Source organism: Cupressus sempervirens, chromosome 1 (assembly GCF_028749045.1).
Source record: "Cupressus sempervirens isolate cs-2001-9-10 chromosome 1, ASM2874904v1, whole genome shotgun sequence".
Classification (NCBI taxonomy): domain Eukaryota; kingdom Viridiplantae; phylum Streptophyta; class Pinopsida; order Cupressales; family Cupressaceae; genus Cupressus; species Cupressus sempervirens.
The window spans coordinates 12225516-12237532 of NC_143118.1; the positions used below are offsets into that span (position 1 = coordinate 12225516).

Sequence of the window (12017 nt, forward strand, 5' to 3'; positions counted from 1 at the left end):
GTATCGGGACCCATGTGTCCTCCTGCAAGTCCTTTGTGGGCTTCTCGAAGCACACTCGGTACTTCCTCCATCACACATTGCGTCAGGACTTGGTATGGGCCCATTTTGTACAACAATTCATTAATTAGTTGGAAGGTCCTGCTTCTGAAGACCAACTTTGTTTGCTCACCTAGAGGCATGTTTAGAGGGAACTGAGTTGTGGACAAGTACTCCCCTATACTTGTATACCATTTTGGAAGTATGGTGATATGAAACAGATGGGAGTCTGGAAAGTCATCATTTACCCCAACCGATGGTTCACCGGACTTGATCCGTAACAATTGGTTTGCAATAACATGGCTATGGCCTCGCCGCACAACAATCCATTAATTAGTTGGAAGGTCCTGCTCTTGAGGACCAACTTCCTTTGCTTGCCTGGAGGCATGTCCGGAGGGAACTGAGTTGTGAACAGGTACTCCCCTATACTTGTATACCATTTCGATAGTATGGTGATATGAAACAAATGGGATTCTGGAAAGTCATCATTTACCCCAACCAGTGGTTCACCGGACTTGATCCGTGACAATTGGTTTGCAATAACATGGCTACGGCCTAGCCGCACGACAATCTTGAATGTGAACTCTTGGAGTGAGCGAAGCCATCGGCTCACCCTCCCTTCAATAATCAGTTTGTTAACCAAGTACATAAGGGCCTGGTGGTCCACATAGAAGGTGAATGGCATTACCAGTAAATAGTGTCTGAACTTTTGGACTGAATAAACCATTCTGAGGCCCTCCTGTTTTGTAGTGCTATAGTTCTTCTCGACATTTGACAGCAACCTACTTGCAAAGTATATTGGGTGATCGAGTCCATGTGCCCCTTCCTGAGCAAAGGTGGCTCCAATGGAATAATTGGATGTGTCGACATGTACATGGAATTCCTTGTCCCAATTTGGAAGTGCAAGAATAGGGGCTGCCAACAACCTTGTTTTCAAATCCCCAAAGGCTTCCTCTTATTCTCCCTTCCAAGTGTACGGTCCCCCCTTCCACATGAGCCTATCCATCGGATATGAAATCTATGCAAGGTTTTTGATGAACCGTCAGTAATATCCGATGTGGCCGAGGAAAGGTTTGAGGCCAATTACAACTGTAGGAGCCTCCATTTCCACTACCACCCATACCTTATCAGGATCTGTTTTTAATCCTTCTTTGCACACTATGTGCCGGAGTAGCTTCCCTTGAGGCCTCACAAATCGACACTTTTTGGGCTTAAGTGCTAGACAAGCTCACTGACACGTTTCCATGCACTCTGCCAAGGTTGCAATGTGCTTGTCCACACCGTTGAATATGGACCGGTCGTCCAAGAATGCTTTGAAATTTCCTATTGACATCATATCAAAGATGTGTAAGATAATCCGTTGAAAAGTCCCCAGTGCATTGCAAAGGCTGAAGGGCATTCAATTGTAAGCATATACACTGTCCTCCACTACAAAGGTGGTTTTTAGTTTGTCTTCCTCTGCAATGGATATCTTATTATCTGGTTATATCCAAAGAACCCATCCATGAACGAGTAATTTTCGTGGCCAGCTACCTCCTCCAATATGTTGTCCATGAACGGAATGGGAAACGAGTCTTTAATGGTTACTACATTAAGACATCAAAAATCTACACAAATGCAAATCTAGTTTGCTTCCTTCTTCAGGGAGATCACAATGGGTTAGACCCATTCACTTGTGTCCACTCGAAAGATAATACCCGTGTCCAACATTCGTTCAATCGCAATTTCTACTCTTGCGGCATAGTTCTTATTCATCTTGTACGGCCTTTTCCATATAGGCTAGGCTCCTGGAACCAAGGGGATTCGATGTACACATAGCTCTGGAGGTACACCCTTCAAGTCCTTATACGTCCAGTCGAAGACATCCTTATACTCCATAAAGATTTTGAATGTTGTCGTTTTTAGCACTGGGTCCCAATCATCGCCCATTAGGATGGTCCTTGGATTCTCCTCATCTCCAAGATTTATTTCCTTTAACTTTGCCTCCTTGTATTGGATCCGCTCATCCTTAGGGAATTGGTGGGGCAGATTGTCCTTGACTTGTGATTCACCTTCGTTGTAGTCTTCGCATTCCTAAACGAACTCATTGGGATCTTCGATTTCAAGCACATTACAGGACAGAGGGAATAGTTCATAGTCATTCATTTGCCGATGAAATAAGCCATCCATGGAGTTTGTGTCCTCTTCCAACTCGAGTACCCCTTCGTCGTTAGGCTCCATGCGCCTCTTCCCTTCATCTCACCCGTTGTCAGATTCATAATCTGATGAGGATGCCATTTCTTTGCCAACCATCTGAATTTTGAGATCCATTAAAAATTTTCTTCCCCCCTTCTCGAATGACAGAGTATTCCTTTTCCAGTTACGGTTTGCCTTGCCCATCACCAACCACCCTCTTCCTAGGATGGTGTCATATCCTTTCCGCTTGAGGGGAATCACCACGAAGTCCAAAATGAATGGTTGTGTATCGATGGTTACCTATTGCGCCATCAAGGTTCCCAGGGGTTTGATGCCATGTTGATCAGCCCCAAGTAAGTTGATGATCGGCGGCCACAACGTCAACTTTTTGAGACTCTTAAGTCTCCTTAGGTAGAACGTCCACCCCTGACCCACCATCCACAATTGTGTTGGTGAGGATGGTGTCGAGGATGCCCATCTCCACTACTATAGGATTTCGTCCACTATTCATAGCCAACATCATCGGGTCTGCCGTGGAGCAGCCAGGACCTTCGTTCATTCCATTGTACTTGTTGGAACATTGAGCTACTGAACAAGGCTATTTTTAAATGTGGCATTGTTGCCACATTTATGGTTGCCTGCGCCAACAAACACAGTAGTTGATGCAATAACCTATTCACCAAAGGGCTGACATTGAGCACGTCTACACAATGTTTTTGTCGACTTCTTCTAATACGGCTCCCCTTCGTACGAAAGTTTCGATTGTTGTGTGAAGTGAAACCAGGAATTCAATTGCCAAAGCATGCTTCACTTCAAAGAGTTTTGTAATGCCTTCGGCATTGGTCCTCACACTTTGATTCTCCTCAAATGGTAATCCCATTTATCCACTCATTTTGTTATTTCCTAGATAGATGGGCAACGGCCCCAAATGTTCTCCCTCTACGGTTAACAAAGATTACTTACATAAGTAAAGTACTCAACAATGAATAGAAAGATAATATTACAGCATTGTATTCATCATCTCATTGCTACATACAAGTGTGTCTCATTCCAAGAGAGAAGTGCATACATATAGTGTCCGAGGGGATACAAGGCGAACCATCGCATCCGTATAACTTCCTCGGACGAACCAAACATCTAACTACCCATTTTCCCAACAATAGACAAGCCATTCAAACAGTTGATTTCATCAATTGGAATCATCCAATCGAAGCTACAACCATTAATACTTTAATATTGAAAGAAAAATAAAAACAATGTCAAACATTTTTCTTTTGGCCCCTTTTGGAAGCCAGCCAACTCACCAAGGTCATTCAACACAGCAATCTACCAAAAATAAGTGGTTAATCATATTCTTTGGTGCTGCACTTAAGGGCCATCTAAAGTGGCAATGGAAGAGAAATGTTGCGTAATCTAGTTATTATCAATGTTTATCCAAAGATTTGGTAACGGTGCAAAACAACTGCCTGGAGGTTAACAAATCCAGATTTTGGGGATCAAGCTGACTAGCTATTAAAATAATACATATATATTAGAATTTGAATTTTTGAAATAATAATAAATAAAAATTAACTAAAAACAAATTAAAACACACAAATATTTTTAAAAGTCAGAATTAAAATATTTACTACCATCATTGATGCAAAACTCAGATTGTACTTGCCGAACTCGACAATTTGTGCTAGAAATTTGGCTTCATAAAAAGGGAAAAAAATATTTTTGTACTCATTGGATAACTCTTGTAAATGAATTTTGCTCAAAAATATGCATTTCTAATTAAATTTAAGCAATATTTTAAGTTGTCGACTTGCATTTTTTAGCATTGCCGAGTTTTCTCTAAGTCTGTGTTTTTCAACCATGGCTAGCATCACATTGCACTTTGAAGCCTAATTCAAAACCCAACTAATGCAGCTCAAAGTTTATGACTTATTAATTAAAAAATTAATAAACACGTTTCTTTAGATATTTCCCATCAACTTTACATGGCACCTAAAGATAGCTAAATTATTTCTTATAAAATCTTAATATTTTGGAGTATTTACAAGGTTTCTATTACAACCATCGATTAATATCACTTTTGGGGCCAACAAGGTTTCTATTACAATCACCCCGTCACATGTTATGAGCAATATGGAAGCCTTAGGATTTTGGAAGTTTACAAAAATCCTCAAGAGGAGCATTTTCTCTAGAAACAATAATATTGTTTGAATAGTGGCCCAATTAAGAAATTACAATGTCCATCCAAAAAGATCCTATACACAAGTTTCATTGAACCTATAAAAAGAAAAAAAAAACCCAATTTAGTAACTCCTACCAATTGGCTTGTCAAAAAAGCCATCACACAAACAACGGCCACATTAGATATAAGATGGTGGGAAAGTTGCTTCAAACTTGTGTCCTAATGTTCCAATTTATTAATTATTTGTATTTATTTTTGTTTTGGCCTCATAGTGGGGAAGCATCCCAACCCATGTTTGCATCTTTACTCTGTGTCAAATAATTGTCAGATGTACAAGAGGTTGGAATAACAGATAACATCAATATTGGATTGTAAGATAGGATGACAAATTCTTATGACATGTACAAAAATGATTATAAGAATGATACCTTGGAATCCTCATAGCATTATGACAAGTCCTAAAACATTTTAACTTTGAATGGATTTGCTTATCCCAAAATAGAGCACCAAAATTAAGAAGTCAAGTATGATAGACATTGGACATTATGAAGTGTTATGACAACTGTAAAAGCATTTGCTATTCTTAACAGAGAGGACATGACCCAACTTTGTCATTGGAATTTGGACCAACCTTATCACCATTTCAAGTCACTATTTTGAATTTCACTAATGGTTTTAGTAAACCAGTTGTGGTTTGTGGCACCAATTTTGCCTAATTATTGGAATTTAGTCCTAAGTTGCCGGTTCGGATTCTGGTTCGGATGCGGGTTCGACATTCGGGTTCGAAATTCGATCAAAAAATTTTGGGATAGGTTCGGGTTCTTTTGGGTTCGTCTGTACAAGAATTTTTAAAAATAAAATAAAAAATATATATGTAAAAATATGTTGCAGCATACCAGTTCATACACCACAATGCTAATCTAAAGCAATTTAGCAAATTCACCCACCACATATATTAATGATTTGTTCGATTGGCATGACAAAATGTCAAAATATACCACCATAATACCATATGAATGTTTCAATTCAAAACTTTAGTCTTTAAAACAACAATATCAACATTACTAATCACTTAATCAAATAATCAGTCATAGGCTCATATGTGATCAAATGACAAATATCAATATATCATCAAAAATCATCAAAGAATTCATCATCATTAGGCAGTAGCTGATTAAAAGCACAATTAGTGCCACTAGCATCAGCAGTCTCAACCGTAGTCTCAACCGTAGCCTCAAGATCAGCTCCATCAGTACTACTATGTATCTCAGGATCGCCATCTTCAATCGCAAGTGCATCAAAGTGGACTTCCAACTCCACGGCCTCTGGTTCGACATCCCATTGTTTTGCCTCCCCCTTTTTGTACATATTCTCTTTGTGAGTTGTGAGCCTCAAGTTTGAATGCACAAACACCAAATTATCTGCTTTCTTGGAGTTTAGTCGGTTGCGTTTTATCGAGTGGATGGAGTATGTGCTCCAATTCCTCTCAGATGATGATGAACTAGCAACTTATCAAGATTTGCAAATTTACCAACAATAAACTAGAAATTAGAGTTTTGAATATTTAGTATTTACCAACAAGAAACTAGTAATTAGAATGTTAAGATTAAAATTTTAAAAACCACCCTGTGATAAAATTTTGATGGCAATGGGCTGCAAGTGTTGGTATTTTTGACCGTGGTAGTACCACCATTTATGAGCATTAGCATTGTTCTTGTCTTCAAGAGCCTCAATACCACAATCATCGGTGCTCGCAAAACTCATAAATTCAGACCTCACTGCAGGTCGTAGGTGCTCAGGAAAGAGTCTTCGAAGGGCTGCCTTGTACCCTTGAGCAACTTCAGGATCTCTGTATGGGGGAACTCTAGTGGTACTCCCCTTGAGGACCGATTGGCTATAGAACCTGCGGCTCAATGCAAAGGCAAGTAGATGCAAAGGTGTAGTCATTTTGTTCCATCTCTCTATCATGATTAACTGTAGCTCCTTGAAGAACTTTTCATCAGGATCTTGCTCTTTCTCATTTACGATATTTCTAATGTCCTCAATCATGGAGTCAATGCCATCATATACCTCACCCAAGCAAGGCCTATCCATGTCAGTGTATCGGATCATGCTCAATATAGGCTCTGTGATCTTCAGAAGGTACTCAGCAAGATCCCACCAAGATTCATTTAGTATCAATCCCCTTATGGCAGTTGCTCTATCACTATTAGATTGCCTCCATACAGTCCAATTAACACTAGTTACTATTCTAGTAAATGCGTCTTTAACCTTGATAAGGTGCCTCAAAACAATGGTGTTGGAGGCAAAGCGGGTCTCAGCAACCTATTTTAAAATCAAAACAGTAATAGATTAAAAATTTGAAAACATAGAAAGTTTACTAAAGTGGCTAGATTTATAAAACATGTTTAAATTTTAAACAATTCAACTTACCTTCAAGAGCTCCAATTTCGAGAATTGTCTGAATATACCCTGCATCATATGGTGGTTCGTGACAAATATTTGGATCTCTTGTGCCTCTTCATACATTCTTTTTATGCACTCAATCTTAGTGCCAATTTTTTTCAGCATTAGGTTGAGTGAGTGCACTGCACAAGGTGTCCAAAAAATGTGTTCATACCGCTCCTCAACCAATAAGCCGGCAGCCCTACAATTCTTCGCATTGTCGGTTATTACTTGAACAACATTCTGAGGGCCAACTTGCTTGATAGCTTGGATGAGAATGTTTGCAATGAAAGGACCATCCTTTACCTCTCCTTCACAATCCACTGCTTTTAGAAACATTGCACCTCTTGTAGACACTGCAAGAACATTCACCAGAGGACGGTTTCTTGCATCTTTCCATCCATCGAATACTATTGTCACACCTGTTTCGACCCATGCATCCTTGATGGGCAGCATGGCATTCTCTACACGAGCCACCTCATTATCCAATTAAGTGGTGCATACCTTCTCATACCCAGGGCCCTTGAACCCGCTTGGAGCCACATTAATTGCCCTCACCATGTATTGCCAATACAGTGAGCGAACAACATTAAATGACAATCCATTTGCATAAACACATCTGGCTATGGCTTCATCAGCAATGTCTCTAGCTTTATTTTGGAATGATGATTCCATGGGTCCCGCCATTGGTTTACTTACAATCTGTTGTTGAGGAGGAGTAGGACGCATGAATGGATGGCCCTCTGCAGGTGGCTCACTAGGAGTGGTAGTTGAAGACATAGATGATGTTTTCCCTTTCTTTAGAGGCCTACCACTTTCCAACGGATGTGAAGCATTTGCCCTCCCAACAGCTTCCTCTGCTTGCTTCTACTCTTGAATATATTTGTTTATGATGTGATTTGGAAGAAAGGTTTTAGGTAGTATCCCGTTTACTCTTGGCATCCTGGTGCAAAATTTGATGCCTTTTTGAGGAATAAAGCACAAATGTGCTTTTACTCTACTATAAGAGCTGCTAAATTCCTCCTTGCAATGGCTACAAATCCACACGTAACCTCCTCCACCCGGCATTGATCGAATCATTTGCACATGTTTCCAAAGTGTGGAACATCTGTCGATTTTGAAGTGGGGATTATTGCCAGCCGAATCACTTCCAGCCATGATAGAATCTACACAAAAATTTAAAAATTACACCATATGTCAATACATAAAACAAAAAATTAAATATGGAAAAAAGTTAAAAACTCATTTATCCACTCAAACTAAACTGTAATATATATCAGTAAGTTGACAATGAAAATTTAAAAACTAGGAACAATTTGTAAGAAGTTAGAAGTTATTCAATAGTCATAATATAATTTTGAAATTTTCTATAGAGTTGTAATTTTATCTTTGCCAAGGGTAATTGGACACTAAGGAACTGCAGTTCTCATATTTCATATTTGGGGGCTTAGAAAGGGTCCCATTCTACTGTATTTGGCACATGATTTTGTTGGGCCATTATTGTATGGAGCTTGGTTTGGCAGTTTCCATGTGGGAATTGAACTCAGACCTTGTTAATGACATTTGATCACTTCACCACTCAGTGATACCCCACACATTTTAAATTTTGAATTTAACTTTAGACAATTAAACACATTTTCTTTAAATCTACCTGCTATTGAATGATACCAAGGCCAGCTCAGCACGTGCTTGCAGGATTAATATAGTACTTAAAAGTTAAAATTGATACAAGGTTGTGTTAGAAAATATTTTTCTCTAATCTTCTCACCACATAACAATTACAGGCACAAATCGACATATTAATAGTAACAGCCTATTAAATAAAATCTAAATTAATCACAATCAAACAAAGCCAAGAGAGCTTGACCTGGTTTCATCTCATCCTACTATTTTCATTCGTGCAAAACAATTCATTGGTTGTTAATAGGGATTTGGAGTAGTGCAGATTCTTTTAAAGACCTACCTCTTTTTTTATTGCTGGTGTTGGAGAAGAAAATTTGAAGTCTGAACGCCGCCATATAAAACAAGCCACGGTATAAAGAAGTTTGAACACTGAATATGGTTGACTGCGTCGTTTTAGGGTTTTGTGTAAATATTAGATGGTAAAATTGACTAGAATAAAGTAAAACCCGTTTTTAAATGATTAAAAAGTCAAACGTTTTTTCAACTTTTTCGCTGTATGCCCAGATTCGCTCGAAATTCGCTGTCATTCCATCCGAGTTCTTTTTTGGACTCCAAAATTCGCTCGAAATTCGATCAAATTCGTCCAAGGTGCGAAATGAAGGACCCACAGGGAATTTAACAGGAAAACTGTGAATTTGAATTGAACCAAGACCGAATTTGATTTCATGCGAATCGAATTTCGATTTTGGCCCTTCAGGAGCGAATCCGGTAACTTAGGAATTTACTATCGAAAGGATGGGGGTTCTGCATGGTTAGTATGATTAACTTGCAGCTACACCATTACTCCTCTAAAGATATCGCCTAAGACTTGAGTTTTAACCTCTGCTGAGTAGAACAATTGTTTTACTGGAGTGTGCCTTTTTTCTCCTAAAAGTGCTAGGTTTAGACGCATTCAAACATGGGATTTTTCAAAAACAGCACACAAACATTGCAGAGATTTGATGCAAAAAATACTTGCACGTAGAACAAAAGAAAATCGTGATTTCTTTGCAGGAAAAAAAACCTTGAATCTGCTCCCCTTCATAAAAATGTGATTTTGATAAAAATAAAACCCTAAAAAATTGCAAAGAGGGTTTTTTCATTAAAAAATGATTTTAAAAATTCGCAAAAAAATCCAGTCAAGAGGACATGAATTTTTTTTTAATTGTTGAACCTCGAAAAACCCCTTTTAACTCGCTCTAATATTGTGTTATTATAAATCAATATATACAATCCAGATTACATGACAATATTAGAAATTTAGTAAAGAAACTATGATGACCATTAAAGAAACATTACATTATTCAATAAGGCCATTAAAGTTTGTTCATAATATGAATTAAAAGCCATCATCAGTAAGCTTACAGAAAATCCTACCATTGTTGTGATTTCTTGTGAAATAAGTGTTGCAATGTCTAGCAAAACCAAATGTTTTCCCTAGACACTGGACAAGGTTGTTTTCGCAAGCTAGTTGATCCTAGCACAGATAATTTGCATCGATTGGTTGTGGAGGGTAACAATAGCTTTTGATGGCATCAGAAATATGTACATCTATTTAGCCAGAGTGAGCAAAACTTGTATAGTTCATAGATTGTCATTTATCCAAGAGAAGTAGGTATTACAAGGTAAATGGTAAAATTCTTGCTTGTTATTAACAATGATCAATAGATCAATATATACAAATGAATAGACGGTGCTTTCTTAGGAAACAATCTTAAAGAATAGAAACATTTTATTCTAGCTATCAGTTAAGTAACAACTAACTAAGCTATCAGTTAACTAACCACTAAGTAAATATTAAAAACATTCTGATATTTACAATAGATTAAAAATAGATAACCATCAAAATAATAATAGATAATAATAGAAGCTATCTCTTAACGTAATACCCTCCCTTAATGGTAAATCTATCCACAACACCAAGTTGTCCTCTAAATTTGACAAACTTATCAAGACCAAGAGGCTTGGTGAGAATGTCGGCAATCTAATTTGTTATAGGAACATATTGCAAGTCTATTATCTCATCTTCAACCAGTTGTCGTATCTAATGGCAGTGAACATCCACATGCTTGGTTCGTTCATTGAAGACTAGATTCCATGCTAACTTGATGACGCTTTTGTTATCAAGAAACAAAGTGGTCAGTCCTGCTGGTGACATCTGCATATCCCCAAGCATTCAACAAAGCCAAACATCTTCATAGCCTGCCTTGATTGTCCCTCTGTATTCAGCCTCTGTAGAGGAGAGGGAAACTACATGCTACTTCTTATTGGTCCATGTGATGGCACCGGATCCCGTATTGAAAACTTATCCAGAAGTTGACTTTTTATCATCAACAAAACCTGTCTAATCTAAATCTATGAACCCACTGAGTCTACGATCAGAACTCCGAGAGTAAAGAAGTCCATAATTTGTAGTGCTCTTTACATAATGAAGCACCCACTTCACTACCATCTAATGATTAGCCTTAGGAGCTGTCATAAAAGATGAGATGTAGCTTACTACGAAGTTGATATCAAGTCTAGTAGCAAAGAGGTAGATGAGGCTACCTTCAAGTTGCATGTATGCAATAACATCACTAGAGGAGAATCAAACTTGGCTGATAACTTTAAACCTTTCTCTATGGGTGTGTATGCAAGCTTGCAATCTTGCATACGGAATTTGTCTAACAAAGCCCTAGCATATTTGGACTGAGAAATGAATATACCATCTTGTTGGTGACATTTGTATATCCTCGAGCATCCGACGAAGCCAAACATCTTCACAACCTGCCTTAATTGTCCCTCTATATTCAACCTCTGTAGAGGAGAGGAAAATTGCATGCTACTTCTTACTGGTCCATGTGATGGTACCGGATCCCAAACTGAACACTTATCCAAAAGTTGATTTTTTATCATCAACGAAACCTACCCAATCTAAATCTATGAACTCAATGAGTCTAGGATCAGAACTCCAAGAGTAAAGAAGTCCATAATTTGTAGTGCCCTTTACATAATGAAGCATACGCTTAGCTAGCATCTAATGATCAGCCTTAGGAGCTATCATAAAACATGAGATGGAGCTAACTACGAAGCTGATATCAGGTCTCATAGCAGAGAGGTAGATGACGTTGCCTACAAGTTGCATGTACGTAGTAACTTCACTAGAGGAGAATCAGACTGGCTGATAACTTTAAAACTTTCTCTATGGGTGTGTATGCAGGCTTGCAATCCTACATACAAAATTTTTCTAACAAAGCCCTGGCATATTTGGACTGAGAAATGAATATACCAGAAGACTATTGCCAAACCTCAACACCTAGGCAATAATACATGACCCTGAGATCAGTCATATCAAAAGACTGGAATAAACTCTGTTTGATTCCTTGAATCAATGATGTCAAACTGCCAATGATGATCAAACCGTCCACATAAATGACCAGAAGGATGATGTCACGGTCGGTAGTCTTGATGTACAAATTTGAGTCTGAAGAAGTCCTTTGGAAGCCTTGATCACTGAGGTACTTATCAATTTTCATGTACC

General features: G+C 38.4%; 2 protein-coding genes across 2 annotated transcripts in view; both read right to left on the minus strand.

Moving 5' to 3' along the window:
• The window catches only part of LOC149575913 (uncharacterized), a 60223-nt gene that overhangs the window by 19579 nt on the left and 28627 nt on the right, over positions 1-12017 (minus strand). The window lies entirely within an intron of this gene.
• On the minus strand, positions 5522-7291 carry LOC149575914 (uncharacterized). The gene is made up of 4 exons (XM_089814709.1): positions 7011-7291; positions 6824-6920; positions 6016-6715; positions 5522-5898 (listed from the first exon to the last, which is right to left on the minus strand). Exons 1-4 carry the CDS (start codon positions 7289-7291, stop codon positions 5522-5524), a joined length of 1455 nt encoding a protein of 484 aa, XP_089670835.1.